The sequence below is a fragment of the Camelus bactrianus genome, chromosome 3, assembly GCF_048773025.1.
Source record: "Camelus bactrianus isolate YW-2024 breed Bactrian camel chromosome 3, ASM4877302v1, whole genome shotgun sequence".
Lineage (NCBI taxonomy): Eukaryota > Metazoa > Chordata > Mammalia > Artiodactyla > Camelidae > Camelus > Camelus bactrianus.
Window position 1 is genome coordinate 100,139,316 of NC_133541.1, and position 22,202 is coordinate 100,161,517.

The 22,202-nt window shown below is 40.9% G+C and overlaps 2 protein-coding genes across 4 annotated transcripts in view; both read left to right on the forward strand.

The window, feature by feature from the left end:
• Positions 1-22,202, forward strand: part of LOC105061745 (protocadherin alpha-C2) — a 161,458-nt gene that overhangs the window by 23,421 nt on the left and 115,835 nt on the right. Inside the window, exon 1 of one of the 3 annotated variants that reach the window (XM_074360812.1) lies at positions 1,623-5,597. The exons of 1 other annotated variant lie outside the window; for it this stretch is intronic. In XM_074360812.1, the coding sequence (XP_074216913.1) occupies positions 3,207-5,597 (2,391 nt within the window). In that variant the 5' untranslated portion in view covers positions 1,623-3,206. Of the gene's footprint in view, positions 1-1,622; positions 5,598-9,470; positions 12,235-22,202 lie in introns of those variants that run through there. One more of the 3 variants, XM_074360810.1, reaches the window with a different exon arrangement.
• LOC105082215 (protocadherin alpha-10-like) lies at positions 12,245-21,395 on the forward strand. The gene has a single exon (XM_074360817.1). It carries the CDS (start codon positions 14,991-14,993, stop codon positions 17,406-17,408), a length of 2,418 nt encoding a protein of 805 aa, XP_074216918.1. The 5' UTR covers positions 12,245-14,990; the 3' UTR covers positions 17,409-21,395.

Sequence of the window (22,202 nt, forward strand, 5' to 3'; positions counted from 1 at the left end):
TTTCTCTCTTTGTCTCTTTCCAGCTGATGGTTTCTGTTTAGCCCGTAGGTTAGCCAATTGTGTGAGTAGCCTGTACATCATGTTAATTTCTAGATTCCTTTTTGGGCCTGGTGATTCCAGAGTCCGAGAGTCTGCAGTATTCTTTTACCATCGGTCTTTTAAACCATTTAGAGATAAAGCACAAAACATTCATATTGGACTGAATTCTTCATATTGGGATGAAAGAGTGAATGATGAAATTTAATACTCTTTTAATTACCATGTGACCCCCATGGTTATTAAGCTTTATCAGGGATCCAAATAGCAGAGAAACAGTAATTCAATGGAATGTGGATTCTGACCAAGTAATTTGAAGTAAAATCGGTATCATCAGACACTGCAAATCCCTTATTCATGTCTGAATTTTATTTGGTAGGTTCCTTTCCATGGAGAGCTATTCACTATTCACTCTGTTTTATGTATTATTTATCTCCATATAGAGAGTTCACTCCAGTCTGTATTATAATTTAAATTATTCACTATTTATTTATATGGAGGAAGCAGAGAATAGTGCTCATTGTTGTAAATTTTTGAAGCCATCCTTCCTTGCCTAAATTTACCCCCCTACCAATTTTGTTCTGTGCAGCATGTATAATTACTTAACCTCTCATCTTTCATTTTCCACCTGTAAAGTTTGGTAAATAGTAATACCTATCACAGGTAATTGTTGTATCTAGTAAGTTGATACTTATAAGGGCTTATAATACTATTAGCTAAATAATGCTTAAAATTTGGCTTTTAATATTCTGTAGAGGAATAGGAAAATCTAAAATGTCATAAAGTTTTCATTATGGCTTCCTTATTAGTTTTATTTTATATGAACTTCTTTTGTTTTATTTTTCATAGGGAGGCCCTAACTACCCAATTAATCCAAGATGTCACTAACATTTTGAATGCCATGTACTACATTGAAAAAATGTTTTAATTCAGTCTTTCAAAGTCAAAAATTGAATTAAGACTTTGGTAGTAGAAAAGGTTTTTGAATTAAAAAACACATTTAAGCTACTGAGCCCTCAGTGCTTTGCTGAAGGTGATTTTAACTTTTTGTTTTGTCCATATTTTCCCAGAAACTGTTAGACTAACTTAAATTGGAATGGCATATTTTCTCACATTTAAAAGTTGCCAAGGGCCATCAGAGGACTGAACTGGAGTTTGTGCTCCCCAGGGTGTTAATTTTCTATTCTTGAAATGGTAGAAACCATTGGTAGTGTTTTCTGGTTTTTTAAAAATAAGCACACAATAGTTTTAAAACATATACTTAAAAGGGTCAAGTAGACTATTGTTATGCTAAGCAATAGAATGTCATTTGTGTAGATAGTGATATCTAACAACCTTTAAAATAATATGTATTCTTAGGAAACAGAGAAGAACCATAGGCATCACTCTTGAGTGAACATTTTTAAAATGTTTTAGGAGGGTGTTTAAGAACATGACGCTGTGATAAGAGTCACTGAATTAACCAGCCCCAGCCCCTGACTTCAAGAAGTTCATAGAAAAACAACCTGCCACATCTGTCATACATATATATGACCATCTTAGAAGGCAGAATATTATAAGAGACACAAGAAATGTAAATCACTGTGATTGGACTGAACAGAAATAGCTGCTTATTTCCCTCGTAGAAGGAGTCTTTCAAGAGTTGTGATTTTTTATTAGTGGTTTTAAAATGGAGAAGTTCTCTCTGGGAGAATATGAATATAATAGGCATTCTTGGGAACAAAGGAACTTAAGTAAATGAGTACACAGAAAATCCCAAATGTTCCTAGACACAGGAAATAGTCTGTTTTGGTCCAATAGTCCTATGGCTCCCATAGGAAGTACTATGAGCTAAAGCAGGAGAAGTATTAAAAGAAAAATCTCTTGGGTAATTTGAGTACTTGACTGAGAAATTTTGATTCACCTCTAAAGTCATTTGAAAGCTATCAAAAGTGTGAAGCAATAGGAATAGAAGGTGTTTCTCAGGAAGATGGCTGCCAGGATTATCCTGTGAAGGATAAATGGAGTTGCGACAAGATGACAGTAACAAGCTATTGCAATAATTCAGGATAGCAGCAATATTTAAAATTTATTTAGGCAAATATTAAACTTGGAAAGCATTAGAATACAGATGTAATTATTTGTTTCCAGTTGGGAACATGGGAATGAAACATTCAAGAAAACGTGCTCTGTTAATTAGAACTAGAAAGGATAAAATACCCCAAGCTTGATTAAAGGACTACTTTGAGTATGACAGATGAGTACCAACATTTAGCTAGTGAAATAAACATGTATTATAAAATAAATAATCTAAATCATACTGGAGACTGTAAAAACAGGTGGATAGTCATAAAACATGATGCTTAAAAAGGATGAAAAGAGTACAGATAGGAGAACCATGAACTCCTGAGACAAATATATAAATTCTGATAATAGAAAAGTTTAGAATACTTCCTCCTCTCAGAATTCACTTACTACAAATTCTTCCTCTTCAAAGATCTCCCTAACCTTCTATTATTGTTCTTTCTTAAGAAAAGTACATGAATTAGTTACTTTTATCCCTTGCTTCCTAAAAAGAAACCAACTTTCTAAGTTTTTCTTCCATTAGAGACTTGAGATCCTGGATCCCTAGAGAGATCAGGAGTTTTTTCTTAACAGAAACCTAAAAAAAAAAAAAAAATGGAGTTTCATGAACTATGAACAAAGGATTTTAAAACTTAGTGTTGCTAACATGACTTGATTGTCACTTGGATTGTTATCTTTATTTTAAAACTTTGTAGAAAAAATATTTTTTAAAGGCACGAGGAAACCACAATTATCATCACAGTAATTTCAGAAGTTAAATCTCCTACGAGTGCCTTTAGCAAGAGTGAGAAATTTTGCCTTACACTTTAACCAAAATGAAGGAAAAAAATCAGAGATTGAAATAAAACTTTGCATCTTATTAATATAATTTGATTTTTGTACCTCGTACTTACGATTTGGGCCACATGATGTCGCTCTTTACCATGAAATTCTCTCAACTTCAAGGCAGAACTAGGTCATCCGTTTTCACATTGGAAAGAGTCTCCATTCTGTTTAGTACCCGGAGGTTGAACAATGGCGAACACAAAAGGATAATAAAGAAGGGATAAGATTCGTCCAAATTTTGTTACGTGACGCATGTTAGAACAAAACCCCATTAATCTGAAATGTACTCAAATCCAGTCGACCCGGGGAACCGGCCTCTACTGCTATTTTTTATAATTCTCGGAGCCTGGGAGACCAGGAGCGGCCAGATCCAATATTCGATCCTTGAGGAGGCTAAACACGGCACTTTCGTGGGCCGCATCGCGCAAGACCTGGGGCTGGAGCTGGCGGAGCTGATGCCGCGCCTGTTCCGGGTGGCGTCCAAAGGACGCAAGGACCTTCTGGAGGTAAATCTGCAGAATGGCATTTTGTTTGTGAATTCTCGGATCGACCGGGAGGAGCTGTGCGGGCGGAGCGCGGAGTGCAGCATCCACCTGGAGGTGATCGTGGACAGGCCGCTGCAGGTGTTCCACGTGGAGGTGGAGGTGAAGGACATTAACGACAATCCGCCTGTATTTCCCGGGACACAAAAGAATCTGTTTATCGCCGAATCCAGGCCGCTTAACTCTCGGTTTCCACTAGAGGGCGCCTCCGATGCAGATATCGGTGAGAACGCTCAGCTGACTTACACGCTGAGCCCCAATGAGTATTTCTCGCTGGACGTACCAACCACCGACCAACAGGTAAAACCTCTCGGGCTTGTACTACGCAAACCTTTAGACAGGGAAGAATCCCCGGAACTTCATTTAGTGCTCCTGGCTACTGACAGAGGCAAACCTGAGCTGACTGGAACCGTTCAGTTACTTGTCAAAGTGCTGGACGCCAACGACAATGCTCCAGCTTTTGATAGAACACTCTATGGGGTGAAATTACCTGAAAATATTCCCAATGGAACGTTGGTAATTAAACTTAACGCCTCAGATTTAGACGAAGGCTTGAATGGGGATATTGTTTACTCATTGTCTAGTGACGTTTCTCCAGATATAAAAGTTAAGTTCTACATAGACCCCGTAAGTGGGGAAATTACAGCAATAGGAAATATCGATTTTGAAGAAAGTAAAGCCTACAAAATTCGAGTAGAGGCAATCGATAAAGGACTCCCACCACTGGCTGGTCACTGTACAGTTCTCGTGGAAGTCGTGGACGCTAACGACAATGCTCCAGAGTTGACTATCAAAACGCTCTGGCTCCCCGTCAACGAGGATGCACAGCTAGGGACAATCATCGCCCTAATCAGCGTGCTTGACCGAGACGAAGGTGCAAATGGACAGGTGACTTGTTCCCTGACGCCTCAAGTCCCCTTCAAGTTGGTATCTACCTTCAAGAATTACTATTCGCTGGTGCTAGACAGCGCCTTGGACCGCGAGAGCGTGGCCAACTATGAGCTGGTGGTGACCGCGAGGGACGGGGGCTCGCCTTCGCTGTCGGCCACGGCCAGCGTGTCCGTGGACGTGGCCGACGTGAACGACAACGCGCCCACGTTCGCGCAGCCCGAGTACACGGTGTTCGTGAAGGAGAACAACCCGCCCGGCTGCCACATCTTCACCGTGTCGGCGCGGGACGCGGACGCGCAGGAGAACGCGCTGGTGTCGTACTCGCTGGTGGAGCGGCGGGTGGGCGAGCGAGCGCTGTCGAGCTACGTGTCTGTGCACGCGGAGAGCGGCAAGGTGTACGCACTGCAGCCGCTGGACCACGAGGAGCTGGAGCTGCTGCAGTTCCAGGTGAGCGCGCGCGACGCGGGCGTGCCGCCTCTGGGCAGCAACGTGACGCTGCAGGTGTTCGTGCTGGACGAGAACGACAACGCGCCCGCGCTGCTGCCACCCGGGCCTGGGGGCGGGGCCGGCGCGGTGAGCCAGCTGGTGGCGCGGTCGGTGGGCGCGGGCCACGTGGTGGCGAAGGTGCGCGCGGTGGACGCGGACTCGGGCTACAACGCGTGGCTGTCGTACGAGCTGCAGGCGGCGGCGGGGGCCGCGCGCAGCCCGTTCCGCGTGGGGCTGTACACGGGCGAGATCAGCACGACGCGCGCCCTGGACGAGGCGGACGCGCCACGCCAGCGCCTGCTGGTGCTGGTGAAGGACCACGGCGAGCCGGCGCTGACGGCCACGGCCACCGTGCTGCTGTCGCTGGAGGACAGTGGCCAGGCGCCCAAGGCCTCTTCGCGGGCGTCAGCGGGTGTCGCGGGCACAGGGACAGCGTTAGTGGATGTGAACGTGTACCTGATCTTCGCCATCTGCGCGGTGTCCAGCCTGTTTGTGCTCACGCTGCTGCTGTACACGGCGCTGCGCTGCTCGGCGCCTCCCAGCGAGGGCGCGTGCGGGCCCGGGAAGCCCAGGCTGGTGTGCTCCAGCGCGGTGGGGAGCTGGTCTTACTCGCAGCAGAGGCGGCAGAGAGTGTGCTCTGGGGAGGGACCGCCCAAGGCAGATCTCATGGCCTTCAGCCCCAGTGTTTCTCCATGTCCTGGATCTGTTGACGCAACCAGAGAGCCACAAGCTTCTTTGGACTCCCCTGGGAAGGTAGGTGGCTCTAATATTTCAGTTATTTAAGTGTCTAGTCATTTAGTCTTGCAAAATCTTTTAATTACCTATACAGTACATTAAAATAGTTTTTAAAGTCCATTTATTCTAGTACTGCCAGGAAGTTTAATTTCCAGAAATTGAATACACCAGCTTTATAAGTGACATACTTGTTTTGACTTCCAACCGTACATTGAACAGATATTTACTGGGTGCTGAATCCATTTTATTTAAAATCTGTGATCGGAGTCATATTGAATTCTTGATCCATTTCTGCCACTGTACCTGAAAAGTATTAGGTGAAAGCCAATTCAGTTGTTACATATTAAGTAAACCTTAGCACTACTCTATCCTTTTTTTTATTTCTAAGTTATGCAAGGTATTTTAATCTAATTTTATTGTTTTTAAGCAACCCCATAGCAGATAAATTCAATAAACGCTACATCGTTAACTTGTTTTCTAGACTGTTTGTAGACATGGTCATCAGCACTAGTCCATGTCTGTAACTTCAATCAGTTCCTTCCACTATGCTAGAAAACAGTTGCTTTACTATACAAATCTAATTTTGACAATAAGTCTTTCAAAAATAACTTATTACCAGTTGTGTAAAAGATTTTAGTATACATTCTCTGACGATGTAAATCATGAGAAAATATTGATTGAGCATCCTGCCTGCACTTCGAAAATTTCTTGAAATTTGTGTTTTATCTGGTGTTACAGAACATACTTCTTGACAGGTACTTTCTCTCTTCAAGAAGGCTTTCTCCTTTTATTGAAGTTTTCTGTTAGTGATATGATGCTCAGGCATTAAAGATATACTTACATTACGCACTTTGATTTCTCTTGAAATTCATAGTCTGGAACTTAACCAGTTTGCATGAGGATTTACTTTTTCTTTTAATGTTCGAAAAGACAGAAATCTGGAGATGACGTTGTGCACCTTTAAAATCACTACATGTTAAACTTATATTTCCTGGATTGTGGTTTGTGAGTTTCAAATTGGTGGTTCTCCACACTCAATCTTTAGCCCAAGCTTTTGTTTTCTAATTTCTATTTTAAAACTTTTTTTGTACTTCTGCTGCATTTTTGTAATGTGATATACGTTTCTACTCAGGTATTTTATTTTTCACGGTGTTAGATATTTTACAAGATATTCCTTAATTAAAAACTCAGTGGAGAAAAATCAGCGTAGCCTTGAGAGTAGAACCACAACACAACCATGAGTGTGCAACTAAAAGCCACTTAAAACAAAACATTTTTGTATTTTTTTTTCCTTTCTCTCCTAAGAACACAGGTTTGGTATATGTTACAAAGCAATCTACTTTTTCCATTTAGTTTCTTTTAAAACGAGCATTCTCTGAAGTCCTGTAATAAAACCTGTGTCTGTCAGCACAACTCACCTTAAATCTAGACTTATACCTTCAAATATCTCTGTCCTTGCACTTTTTCAGGTTCCATGCGACACTTGACCCCAGGCCCAGGTATTTGATTATGTTACATGTATTGGGGAGGGTGCTAGAAATGTCACCCACCCCCGAAAAAAAAACCTCCTACCACTTCTCTAATATCTTAGAGCTAGCATTATTTATTAAGTACTTACTGTATCTTCTAGAAGTATAAATTTTATTCTTTATCATTGATGGCTGTATTGATACAACCGGTAATTTAATCCCTTCTGTTAATCTTTATTCTCTCCCAGAATGTGGGCTATCATCATATGCAAATATTCAGAAGATTAGTGAACACCCTAGTAATGAATTTATCTTTTGGGTCATTAGGAAGCATGAGCACATGGAGATCCAAGGAAGTTAGGATTCACAACAATGGAGAAGTTTGAAATAGATGAGAGCATGAAAGACACTTTAGTATTTTGCCTAATACTGCCCCTCTGTGCTTCTGTAGGTAACATTCCTCAATTCAAGCCAGAATCATGAAACCAGTAATGAAGCTTCCCTATGACAGTCCCTTAAGTTGTAGTTTCTAGATATGGCTAACTAAGTTATGACTCAATATCAGACACTTTTGAGAGAAAAGGGGGGCACTATACAAAACTATACAAGACCACAGGCAAACATGGAGCATATTCCAGGCAAATTGGGGTCTATGGTCCCCCTGTCCTCAGACCTGACAATGCTAACTGCATTGGCAACATCGAGAGTCCTTACTGAACATGGTGGTTCCCAGACACCACCAAAGAATTTCTGAAATAAGTAGTATTGGCAAATTTCCATCTTAACAAACATTTCAGTTGAATCATAGTCAACTGAAGTTTTAGATACAATAGCCCTATTGAGTTGCTTGGGAAAGCAAGTTCATATTATATGACAGGATGTAACTTAACTACCACTACTTTTTATTCACTATTGGAGATTTATCTTGGGACATTTATGTTATTATCTGGTTTTAAAAATGCTCTTCAACAGCAATGAAATTTAATTTATATTATCATCTTTGTGTTGAGATGATTAATCAATGATAAACTCATTTTTAAACTCCAGATAGTAGCTTACACTAAACATTGCTATTGTGGATGGACAGATTAACTCATTACATTTAAATTCATGCTTTATAAGAAAAGTAATCCTTAAAATCAGAATTTGAATAGACTTTGACATGAGAATCATTCTAAAGGAGTAGAGAAGTATAAAAACAGAATTTAGTAGCACATATAAGTTGATGAATCGAGTGACCATCATTCTTGTGAATTTCCTTAAAAAATTTTTTTTGAATTTTCTTATTTACAAATGTTCAATTTTTCAGCTCTTAACTAAAAGAGTTCAAAATTATTGATTTCTTTAAAATATATTTTATTAATGACAACATTATTAAACTAAGAAATTAACATTTGGATAAGACAAAAGATCCTATTAAGTTTTTCTTTTTTTGAAACTTCAAGTTTTTTCAGTAGCATAGATATATTAATGGAGAAAGAATTTCAGTTACTGAATATCTGATTCCAAGAATTTTGAGAGATAGAAAATATTTTTACTGCAGGTGATAAATACCATTATTGACACTTACAAAATTATTAGATAATGTCAAAACTGTATATTTAGGGTATTTGAAAACCATAAATATAACAAAGATGAAATTAGTTACCTCTGAAAGTGGAAATCATAACTTTTTGAATTATCCTATTTTGAATCAAAATTAAGGTTCTTTTTGCCCATGTAAGATGTGTATAAAAATTGAAACTTCCCCTGTATTACTTATTTCTCAATTGAAGCACTTTTCTGTGTTCTTAAAGATAGAAACATCACTCAGTCTGTGCAGTAGCAATATGTAAAGACTTTGGAGAGTGATACTGTTCTGTAGGTCATAATTTTTCCCAAAAAGCCAATTCTGGTTTTGAGTATTATGAAAACAATGTGGCTAAATTGAGGCCTGAGGATAACTGCCATTTGTGAAGCACTCACTCTCCTTAAGGTACTATCCTAGGCACTTACTAAATCATAATTCACTCAACCACCATATTATTATTAATATGTTATGAATGTTATGAAAGTGGACACTGAGACAGAGAGGTTAAATTATTTCCCCCAAGTTACACAACTAGTAAGTTGGAGACTAGGAATTGGAATGGAGAAATTTCTGATGTTGATGTCTGTAATCTTCCCTCTACATTCTAGTGATAACTAGAATTTGGAAATGGCAAATACCCCACAGAATTGATGCTTGAGTTGAGTGTCTAAATGAGGCTTATATAATATCAAAATAATGACAAAAAGAAGTGAATTAAGTGTTAGAACTTGAAGAGACTTAAATCTGTTATTCAACAAAAATGCTAGTACACTCAAAATTATACACATATTAAGGGTGTTTTCAAATTTAGTGAATGACAATCATGGTTAGGGAAGAAATTACTTGTCTGTGATTTTCCATTCAAGAAAAGTCCTGCATTAGGGATCGCCAGTGATTATTATTATATACAAAAGACACAAAATGTGAGGCTTTGAAATTCCACAGAGATACAAATATGTAAAAATAGAATGAAAAGATACGAATGAGTTGTTAAACTCATGGAATTGTACTTACACGTTAAGCCACCGGATGTCGCTGTCTTCCACAAAGTGGCTTTTCAGAACAAAGGCATAATCCTGTTTCTCAAGGACTAGGAAACAGCTACGTTCGGAGATCTCAGCCGTTTCGGTAAAACTGGATGTAAGAATAGAATAGGAAAATTTAGAGCGTGTGGATGTGTTCTAGACGGCCAAGCAACTGATTTTTAAAACAGGAGAAAGATATGTTGTTCTATAGTCTCAGCGGACCGAAAACCCAGCGTCTGCTTCTCTCATTTCTGCTCGTCGCAGCCTGGGAGGCCGGCAGCGGCCAGGTCCACTATTCTGTCCCTGAGGAGGCCAAACACGGCACCTTCGTGGGCCGCATCGCGCAGGACCTGGGGCTGGAGCTGGCGGAGCTGGTGCCGCGCCTTTTCCGGGTGGCGTCCAAAGGGCGCGGGGATCTTCTGGAGATAAATCTGCAGAATGGCATTTTGTTTGTGAATTCTCGGATCGACCGGGAGGAGCTGTGCGGGCGGAGCGCGGAGTGCAGCATCCACCTGGAGGTGATCGTGGACAGGCCGCTGCAGGTGTTCCACGTGGAGGTGGAGGTGAAGGACATTAACGACAATCCGCCGGTCTTCTCCGCCTCAGAACAAAAGCTCTCAATTCCCGAATCTCGACTGCTTGACTCTCGCTTTCCTCTAGAAGGCGCATCTGATGCGGATGTTGGAGAGAACGCAATGCTTACTTACAGACTCAGTCCCAATGAGTTTTTCACGCTCGATATTATAAACAAAAAGGACAAAGGCAAATTCCCGGTGCTTGTTCTACAAAAACTGCTGGATCGTGAAGAAAATCCTCAGCTTCAGTTGTTATTAACTGCAACTGATGGAGGCAAACCTGAACTCAAGGGGTCTGTTACTCTGCAGATCTCGGTATTAGATGCCAATGATAACGCACCTATATTTGACAGATCCATTTATGAAGTTAAGATGTATGAAAATTCAGCCAACCAAACGTTGGTAATATGGCTAAATGCTTCTGATGCGGATGAAGGAATAAACAAGGAAATAATATATTCATTTAGCTCTTTGGTCCCACCCAACATAAGAAGGAAATTTCTAATGAATGAAAGGACTGGAGAAATAAGAGTAAATGATGCTATTGACTTTGAGGATAGTAACACTTATGAAATCCATGTAGATGTTACAGATAAAGGAACTCCACCAATGGTTGGTCACTGCAGCGTCCTATTGGAAATACTGGATGAAAATGATAATTCACCTGAGGTGGTAGTCACTTCTTTGGCTCTTCCGGTGCGAGAGGATGCTCAAGTGGGCACCGTCATAGCCTTGATTAGCGTGTCCGATCATGACTCTGGCGCCAACGGGCAGGTGATTTGCTCACTAACACCCCATATCCCATTCAAACTAGTATCCACCTTCAAGAATTACTATTCCCTGGTACTGGAGAGCGCCTTGGACCGCGAAAGTGTGGCTAACTATGAGCTGGTGGTGACCGCGAGGGACGGGGGCTCGCCTTCGCTGTCGGCCACGGCCAGCGTGTCCGTGGACGTGGCCGACGTGAACGACAACGCGCCCACGTTCGCGCAGCCCGAGTACACGGTGTTCGTGAAGGAGAACAACCCGCCCGGCTGCCACATCTTCACCGTGTCGGCGCGGGACGCGGACGCGCAGGAGAACGCGCTGGTGTCGTACTCGCTGGTGGAGCGGCGGGTGGGCGAGCGAGCGCTGTCGAGCTACGTGTCTGTGCACGCGGAGAGCGGCAAGGTGTACGCGCTGCAGCCGCTGGACCACGAGGAGCTGGAGCTGCTGCAGTTCCAGGTGAGCGCGCGCGACGCGGGCGTGCCGCCTCTGGGCAGCAACGTGACGCTGCAGGTGTTCGTGCTGGACGAGAACGACAACGCGCCCGCGCTGCTGCCACCCGGGCCTGGGGGCGTGGCCGGCGCGGTGAGCCAGCTGGTGGCGTGGTCGGTGGGCGCGGGCCACGTGGTGGCGAAGGTGCGCGCGGTGGACGCGGACTCGGGCTACAACGCGTGGCTGTCGTACGAGCTGCAGGCGGCGGCGGGGGCCGCGCGCAGCCCGTTCCGCGTGGGGCTGTACACGGGCGAGATCAGCACGACGCGCGCCCTGGACGAGGCGGACGCGCCACGCCAGCGCCTGCTGGTGCTGGTGAAGGACCACGGCGAGCCGGCGCTGACGGCCACGGCCACCGTGCTGCTGTCGCTGGAGGACAGCGGCCAGGCGCCCAAGGCCTCTTCGCGGGCGTCGACGGGCGCCGCTGGAGCGGAGGCGGCTCTGGTGGATGTGAACGTGTACCTGATCGTCGCCATCTGCGCGGTGTCCAGCCTGTTTGTGCTCACGCTGCTGCTGTACACGGCGCTGCGGTGCTCGGCGCCTCCCAGCGAGGGCGCGTGCGGGCCCGGGAAGCCCAGGCTGGTGTGCTCCAGCGCGGTGGGGAGCTGGTCTTACTCGCAGCAGAGGCGGCAGAGAGTGTGCTCTGGGGAGGGACCGCCCAAGGCAGATCTCATGGCCTTCAGTCCCAGCCTTCCACCGTGTCCTCTACCAGCCGTAGAAGTGGAAGAAGAGTCTACTGAAGGTGATCACTGTAGCAAGGTAGGTTATTGTTTATTTTCATATTTTGCTTTGTGAATATTTTATTTCACTACTTTTCCTCTCAAATATATGTCACCAAGGAATATCACCATACTTTGTCTAAATAGTATATATTTCTATAATACCTCAAATATTTCTAGTAATATCTTCTGTGATGTAGTTTATTCTAGAAATGCTCTTTATATTTTGTTGACAGTACCCTGTGCATCAACTTTTGCTGGATACTTCACTTTTTAACAATACACCATTTATTCTGAATTCATTTATACTTTCTGATATAAATATTTGCTGTAGATTGCAGGGTTTGATTTTTTCCATAAATCACTATCATTTTATGTTACAATATTTGTAAGAATAGTATCTATAATTTTATTTAATTTTTAAATGTAAAATTTGAAATGGCCCTGTTACATTAACAAAAAGACTTCTATGATCAGTTCCTGTCACAATGAAAATGTAGATTTTGCTCCCTAAGTAAACAACAAATATGTGTACTGTGACATAACTTATAATGCATTCTTGAACTTAAGAATTTACACTTTATTCTTAATAGTAGAGTATGTAGACTGGAAGATCATTCATAAAAAGTCCTAATTTATGGAAATGAAATTATTTTGAACTTAATTTTTTTTCATTTTTGTCTGCTTTTTACTGATTTTTCTTTTTACTGATTTTAGTCTGATAGTCTTTCACTGGCTCTGTTATAATATAAATATTTTTAAAACTTTGTGGACAACTTCTTTCATTCAATTCAGAATGATTAAGATTTTAGAATAAAACCACAAATATCCCAAATCAAGGATCGATTTTAACACTTGCCAAAAAAGTTAGTGCATTTCTTTTAAAACTGTAACATCTTATTTTTATAAACGTATTTAATATGCTCTTTATTAGACGACATTAAAATGAGGCTAATCATGAGCATTCCTTGGCTTTTGATGGGATAGTATTCTTGATAGTCTGTTTCAAGATGAGTAACAAACTCATAGGTTTATTGGTACATTGTAGTAATATAGCTGTATGATAGCCTTGGAATGTGGGAGCACTAAAAATTATCTTTCATAAATCAATGAAGAAATTCTTCATACTAAAAACGGAATGGACCTTCAAGATGGAGTCATTCCCAAAGGGAGTGGAGCATTTCAATCAGCAAACATGAGGTTTATTTCTTAGAATTTAGTCGCCCTCATTGCTAAAATTTTTCCTGCTCTTCTTTAGGCAAATATATTGGCATTAAATTTATGGCTTCCACAATTAACAAAAGAATTAGAAATAATTAGAACTATAAATCTTTGGCAGAGATTTATAATTATTGAAACTGTTAAATAGTGTTCAAAATAAAGACTGTAGCTCACTTTTACATAAAACCTAAGATTTCCTTGGGTAGCTATTTATTTATTTATTTATTTATTTATTTATTTATTTATTTATTTATTCATTCATTCATTCATTCATTCATTCATTCATTTTAGTAGAGAAATTTGGGGTTTTCCCACTGACTGCCATCTTACCGGAAAGATTTCAAACATTGGATAGTTGGTTCCTTAACAATCTTGAAAATGATTAAAATATTCTTCTAAGACAACACTGATAAACTTTATTGCAATTGATAACAATTGTTACACTAATTTCAGTGTTTTAAAATTTGAGATAAAACATGAAAATAAAATTGAGTGAGTAAATGAGATTTAAAATACTCTTCATATCCAAGTCTGCTTAAACCAACTCTGGAATAAAATGGGTATAAACAAAGTGAGAAATATAACATGAATTTCTGATTAGTGGGCTTTTGGGGGGGGGATTATAAAGAGATTATGTTTACAAATAGCAGTGGATATAATGCAAATTTAGATTGTGCTTCCGGATGTAAATTACAACATTCACCCTGAATAGATACAATAAATTTTTTAAAAAACTTTAAAATGAGACAAAGATAAATATGCTTTGTATTTCTCAGAGTCAGTACCTGGTAAATTCATTAACATCAAAGCAAATACGTTTTTGGACAAACTGATAAGTAGCTTGCATATTAGAACTGATTTGAAACATCATCATGTTGAGATGGTAACTTAGAGAACCGTCATTTTGAGTTATCCTCTACACAACTGGACTAAATGTTTAGAATAATTTAACATATTATAAGGATTAAGCAATAGAAAATTATAGAATGCTAACAATGGGGTAAACTCAATACAAGCCAGTCAAAAATGATTAAATTCTAAAGTTAAAAAACCATGTCACTAGTAAACTACAAATATGGATATTTTCATGTTTATATACATTATATAATTAGTGCAGTAGTGTGTTCTCTTAGATGTCTATATCCAAAAAAAAAAAAAAACTCTTCTTGGAATTCTTATTTGTAAAACCGAACCACCTTTAAAGAAACAGTGGTCACACACAGGAAATATATAATGAAAGAATTAAAAGCCCACAGAGAAAAACATGGACCAGAACGAAGAAATCATGAAAGAAGCAACGTAAAGTAAAAGAAATAGTATAAACGGCAAACGCACTTCCACTTTGAGCCACAGGATGTCGTTGTTCTCCAAGGAGAGGATTGTTTCAACCGAAAAAAAATTACATTATTCCCGGACCAGAAAGACTCGTCACAGTTCCGGTGCTTTAAAGACTATGAACACATCCATATTAAGATCAGCTGGAATATCAGGAACAAAAACTCAGAAGAAAGGTCTCAAAAGGACTACATCTTTCTACTTAAGAAATGTTAATTTACTAACCAGAAGCGAGGCACGATGTTAGCTTCAGGACCAGGTGGCGCGGGAGCCAGGCCCCTGCTGCTGTCGTTTCTGCTCCTTGCAACCTGGGAGGCCGGCAGCGGCCAGGTCCACTACTCCGTCTCCGAGGAGGCGAAACACGGCACCTTCGTGGGCCGCATCGCGCAGGACCTGGGGCTGGAGCTGGCGGAGCTGGTGCCGCGCCTGTTCCGGGTGGCGTCCAAGGGACCCGGGGATCTTCTGGAGGTAAACCTGCAGAATGGCATTTTGTTTGTGAATTCTCGGATCGACCGGGAGGAGCTGTGCGGGCGGAGCGCGGAGTGCAGCATCCACCTGGAGGTGATCGTGGACAGGCCGCTGCAGGTGTTCCACGTGGAGGTGGAGGTGAAGGACATTAACGACAATCCGCCTGTGTTCCCAGCGACACACAAAAATCTGTTTATTTCCGAAAGTAGGGCTCTTGACTCTCATTTTTCACTAGAGGGCGCCTCTGATGCAGACATTGGGACCAACGCTCTGCTGACTTACAGACTGAGCCCCAACGAGTATTTCTCTCTGGACACACCAACCAACGACGAGCAGATAAAACCGCTAGAATTAGTACTAAAAAAACCTTTAGACAGGGAAGCCGCTTCAGAGCTTCTCTTGGTGCTCAAAGCAACGGATGGAGGAAAACCTGAGCTGACAGGTACCGTCGACTTACACATCACAGTGCTGGATGTAAATGACAACGCCCCAGTGTTTGACAAAGCAGTTCTACGAATAAAATTACTGGAAAATGCAAGAAATGGTACAATGGTTATTAGACTTAACGCCTCGGATTTGGACGAGGGTTTAAACGGCCACATTCTTTATTCCTTTGCAACTGATGTCTCTCCCAATACAGAAGCCGCTTTTCGCATAGATTCAATCAGTGGAGAAATAAAAGTAAATGGAAAAATTGATTTTGAAGAAAATAAATTGTGGAAACTTCACATAGAAGCAGTTGACAAAGGAAATCCCCCAATGTTTGGTCACTGCACAATCTTGATAGACGTCTTGGACATCAACGATAATGCTCCCGAGTTGCTAGTGACTTCGCTTTTGCTCTCTGTTCCAGAGGATGCTTTACTGGGGACAGTCATCGCTCTAATCAGTGTAACCGATCGAGACGCAGGTGGCAATGGGCAAGTGATCTGCTCACTAGCACCTGAAGTCCCCTTCAAGCTGGTGTCTACCTTCAAGAATTACTATTCGCTGGTGCTAGACAGCACCTTGGACCGCGAGAGCGTGGCCAACTATGAGCTGGTGGTGACGGCGAGGGACGGGGGCTCGCCTTCGCTGTCGGCCACGGCCAGCGTGTCCGTGGACGTGGCCGACGTGAACGACAACGCGCCCACGTTCGCGCAGCCCGAGTACACGGTGTTCGTGAAGGAGAACAACCCGCCCGGCTGCCACATCTTCACCGTGTCGGCGCGGGACGCGGACGCACAGGAGAACGCGCTGGTGTCGTACTCGCTGGTGGAGCGGCGGGTGGGCGAGCGAGCGCTGTCGAGCTACGTGTCTGTGCACGCGGAGAGCGGCAAGGTGTACGCGCTGCAGCCGCTGGACCACGAGGAGCTGGAGCTGCTGCAGTTCCAGGTGAGCGCGCGCGACGCGGGCGTGCCGCCTCTGGGCAGCAACGTGACGCTGCAGGTGTTCGTGCTGGACGAGAACGACAACGCGCCCGCGCTGCTGCCACCCGGGCCTGGGGGCGGGGCCGGCGCAGTGAGCCAGCTGGTGGCGCGGTCGGTGGGCGCGGGCCACGTGGTGGCGAAGGTGCGCGCGGTGGACGCGGACTCGGGCTACAACGCGTGGCTGTCGTACGAGCTGCAGGCGGCGGCGGGGGCCGCGCGCAGCCCGTTCCGCGTGGGGCTGTACACGGGCGAGATCAGCACGACGCGCGCCCTGGACGAGGCGGACGCGCCACGCCAGCGCCTGCTGGTGCTGGTGAAGGACCACGGCGAGCCGGCGCTGACGGCCACGGCCACCGTGCTGCTGTCGCTGGAGGACAGCGGCCAGGCGCCCAAGGCCTCTTCGCGGGCGTCGACGGGCGCCGCTGGAGCCGAAGCGGCTCTGGTGGATGTGAACGTGTACCTGATCGTCGCCATCTGCGCGGTGTCCAGCCTGTTTGTGCTCACGCTGCTGCTGTACACGGCGCTGCGGTGCTCGGCGCCGCCCAGCGAGGGCGCGTGCGGGCCCGGGAAGCCCAGGCTGGTGTGCTCCAGCGCGGTGGGGAGCTGGTCTTACTCGCAGCAGAGGCGGCAGAGGGTGTGCTCTGGGGAGGGACCGCCCAAAAGCGACCTCATAGCCTTCAGTCCTAGCGTTCCTCCTGGTTCGAGTTCTGGAGATTCTGGGGATCAACAGGAGTTTTGCGAGAAAGTAAGTACAGTAATTCTGGGATATCTTGCCTATTAATGTCAATCACATAGTACTTCACCAGCAAATTACTCTAAGTCCATTGCTTCAATTCTTTTTTTTTAAAAAAAATTTGTCTTTGGCTTGTGATGGTTTATTCTAAAGCACTGTGGAAGTCTAGCCATTTTATTACTTTTCACCACAGTCTTCTTGAACACACGGGGAATATTATTTAGTTGGTAGGAATAATAATAATGGTAGTAATAATAATGAAATAGATGGCCAAAGCTTCCTATAAATGAGGAAGACTAAGTCAGCCAGGAAGGACACAAGGATCACTGATGGGAAATGGAGGATGTGGGTAAGGCTCAAATCTTCTACTTCTCAGTTTTGCAGCAGTTCATTCTTCCTATTCATTTTCTTATTCTAATTGGTGTCCTCTACTCTTTATGTTTATGCATTCAAAATTACCATAATAATGCATAATTCCATAATTTCGTTAATTTGAGTTTAATATGTTTAAATTCTTATCTTCCTATAATCTATAAGTTTGTATATTACTGATGGGTGTGAGCTATTGAGGTGGCCTTATTTTATAAATGACTTTTTTTCTTTATAATCAATGGCGTGCTTCTTGGTGATAGTGGAGAGAATTTTAGCCTTTCCTTTGGAGATGGTTTTACGTTTTTTGGTTTTTAACCCCTTCGTATTTAAACTCATTTTCTTCATAGTCTTCAACTACTTCAGATAGACAACTTTTAAAAAATTTCTATTATAACGATTTTGCTAATTGCCCACTGACCTCATTGCTGCTGTCCTCCACATTAATTAGCTACACTCTTCTATTTCATTTGGAAGATTTATTTGAGCATTGGTCATATGCATATTTCTTGCATTCATGGTACTTGTCATGACGCTATATGGAAAAATTTTAAGTAGAAAAATTCATACTTCTTTGTGCTTTGGGTTTCAAAACTGTCTTTCTATATACGAGGAATTGTGATACATCTGCCTTTGTTCACCAAGCTGCTTGGTCCTCAGAATGACATTGCTTTAAATAATTTATGTATAACAACCATGGAATATCTGTAAAGGTCCTTTCACTTGACAATGTTGCTGTTCATCACATTTCAGAATTTAACATTGTGTACTTAAATTTTTTTTAACTTTAGGTACATTCGATGCAAACTCTTTTTTGTCCCAATGTTGTATTCATGTGGATTGTTTTCTCTAAAGAGATCACAGAGAACTTATTTTGTTCTTTTTAGCTCTAATGTACAAATTAGTGATTCTTTAATTGTATTGTGTGGAGAAATAAATTGTATATGATAGACTTACATTGGGGATGAGAACCGTGGTATAGGTAGGGTAAAGTCAATAGAAATGCTAAGAAGGTCTTAGTGGCTATTTTCTACCAAGAAAGTAGGATGATTTCCATGAAGATTTCCATGAAGGTTAGGAAATCTTCAGAAAAGGAAAGACCATACCCTAGTTTTTGGTACTGGAATTCTCTTCATCCATAGCTATAGAATAGAACAACAGCAAATATTGGTCACTAACTATAATCAACCGCCACTATTTGAGATATTTCTATCTGTAAGACATAGTGTGAAGGTCTTAAAATACATAATTTTACTTAACCCCTATAACAACTTGTCAAGTACATGACTATCCAAAATTTAAGGATAAGAGTGGTAAGATGTTTATCTATCTTATCTACTGCCACTTAGCTACTACAGGATAGAGATGATATTCAAATGCATATCTTTGAGATTTGACAACCATTCTTTTATTCCCTGTAGAACTCTATAGAGTAAATCTTGTCTCTGATCAGGCATAGTTCTGGCTAGAAAAATCAAGCACAAGCTGTATACAAGTGAATCCTCCTGTTATCTTTAGGAAAAAACCTTCATGATTATCTTCATGGTTAACTTTGTACAATACTATATTTAAGGTAGGAATTAAGATTTTTTATGTTGTTAGGTGATTTTCTTTTCTCAGAATGTTTGTGATCGTCATTGTCATTCGTCCTAGTTAACATCACATTGAGATAGGTATTTACATTATTTGACCAGTAAATAATTAAGAGTTGTCTTATAAGAATTATTTATTAGTTGTTTGGGAGTGATATAAATAAGTAGAATTATTTAATATATGAGGAAAATCAGAAGACTGGTCTGCACTGACCTTGCAGAACACCAAAGCCAAATGATACATACAAAAATGACCTTGTCCTTTTAACACTGTGAATAAGAATAATGTTTTGGACAAATATAAGTGGTAATATGATTATTTCTTGGATCCTGAACACCAACAAAGGATCACTAATTGTTTCCAAAATTGCATACTTTGATAAGGTATAAGGTTTGAAGGTACATATTTCCCATGAAAAATTTTGAATGTGTGTGACTGAAGGATTCAGTCTTCTTCAGTTTTATTGTACGAGAGATCTCTGCCCATTGAACAAATGAGCAAATAATTGTATGTAGTTGAATAAGCCATGAAACCACAGAGTGACCATCACTGCATATATTCTATAATTTTGGAGATGCAATGTTGGATAGTACTTCTATTAATTTCAAAGAACATACTGGCTTTCCAGAAATGGCTTCAAGATCTATTTCTCTGTTTTATGTTTTCAATAAATTGTAGTACTAGACCTATTAGGGAATATTAATGGTGATAGGAATAGTAGAACATTAAACCATGCACTCTGATACATAACTTGCAAGGTATATAGCTGGAATTTAAGACTAGCCAAATTGATTTAGTAATGGTCAGGCACAAAGTTCCTTAGTATTTTCAATCAATCTTACAAAATCAATGTATCGATTGATTTGTATTGATACAATTGTATCGATGTGACTACTTGGCATTAGTCTATTGCCAGATTCAGGCCCATCCCCAATGGTGACTTCAAAGATGTCATAATCTCTTCTATAGGGGCCAGTTGAGATGGTGATATCAGAAATATTGCAGCCAAAATGCAAAAAAGTTGTCATTAATTCATACAATATGTCAAACTCTTTTATGACTTGATGACTTGGTGTTCATCCAGTATCACTTCACATACTTGGAAAATACCACAATATTGGAAATTAATTCCTAAGTTAACATTTGGTTTTAATTGAGGCATGTACTGTCATCATCTCCCTTGGGTAAACTTTCTCATGTTCATTTCTTTACCTTTAAAGACTCCACATTGCATGTAACATCTCAATCCCCAGTTTCCATAATGAAGTGACTGGAGGTTTGTTGCTTCTTTCTTCTACAAAATCAATCCAATAGGCTTCAAATATCGTGTTAAATCTACTGTTATCTAGCCTAATGTTATATTTTGATTAGAGGCCTATATGATTGTTTGCTTTTACAGGCATAACAGAATTCAGTGTCATAAAAGGTAATGTGTCTGCTTTATTAGTTTTCTAAGAAAGAATTTTAAATTTACTTTAAAAGTTCTAGCAGAATAATAATATTGGGAAAAGGGTAAATTTGAAAAAATGAAGCAAGATTTGAAGTTAGCAATAGAATATATGTGTGTTCAAGATAAAGAAAAATATTAACATACAAATATATACTAGTAATTTTTCACGTTATTGTAATATTTTTGGATTGGACTTGAGCCATCAAAACCATACAACAAAATCCTCAAGTGAGAACAATATTTATTCTGAATCACTTTCTATCCTAAACTTCCACTGTTATCTTCCTTTTTCCTTCTTAAATCTCAAGGTAATATGAAAAGACAAAGGACAGGTAACTAAATTACAGCTTCGGGCAATGAAACTCACATCAACAATTCCAATTTTCTAGTTGGTATTTCATGAAATTGAATTTCCATAAACACTACGGTCATTCAGCATGTGTTGAATTGTTTGATCATTTTCTAATTTTTTAAGCACAATATTAGGCACTTAGAAGAGATGTGATTAGAAATCATTGCCCTTGTTTTGGGTGAGCTTATAATCTCAAACCCAAAATTCATTTAAGAAGAAATAGATCAGCTATTTTCATGAATAAACCTTGACGGATATATAAAAGCCAATACTGGTGAGTGGAAATACCAGTATGGCACAGACATTTTCAAGGTGATTTTTATTTCATTGAATGGTAATAAAATTCATTCTATAGTTGAAAGACTACTTCTTTCATATAATGACACCATTACATAATGGTCATTTTGATACCACCTCATATTATACTGTTAGCAATGCAACTTACATGAGAAGTCATGTATGCCAAATAAAACTTTCATCCATCATCAATAAGCTTTTCCCCTTATAAACTCTATTTTAAACTACCAAATTTGAAATATATATTTGCTTTTCTTATTGTTCTTCTATGGATATAAAGTTGCTTGTAACAAGAATACAATTAAATGTAAGTAACAATAAAGAATCAGAAGAATAAAAATATGAATAGAAAGCAAGTATACATAGATAAGAACGGTATATGCAGAACTTAAAGACTAAAGAGTTGTTATTAAGTGTCTTTAAGTTTCCTAGCAGCTGAAGTAACCATGGAAACCAGAAGTAAAACAATTCAAATCTGATAATATTTTTATATGAGGAAATATTTAACCCTAGTTTTTCATAAGGTCACCTATACAATTGATCTCTCTCTGTGTATATAAGTAGAAGTAAAAGCACAATTGTACAACTCTAAATCAAACATAAGAACATACATTTTATGATGTTGATCAATGATAAAATGCCATTTTTCCACATACCATCAGGTTCAGTAGGACTTAAAATCTGAATGGTCCATAAATAAGCACTTTGGAAGTATTTTGGGGAAAAAATAACATGAAACACGTGAAATTATTTTTTTCTCTTCAAGTAATATTATTGGGTG

Coding starts and splice junctions, on each gene's coding strand:
- LOC105082215 (XM_074360817.1), top strand. CDS start 14,991: ATGTTAGCTTCAGGACCAGGTGGCGCGGGAGCCAGGCCCCTGCTGCTG.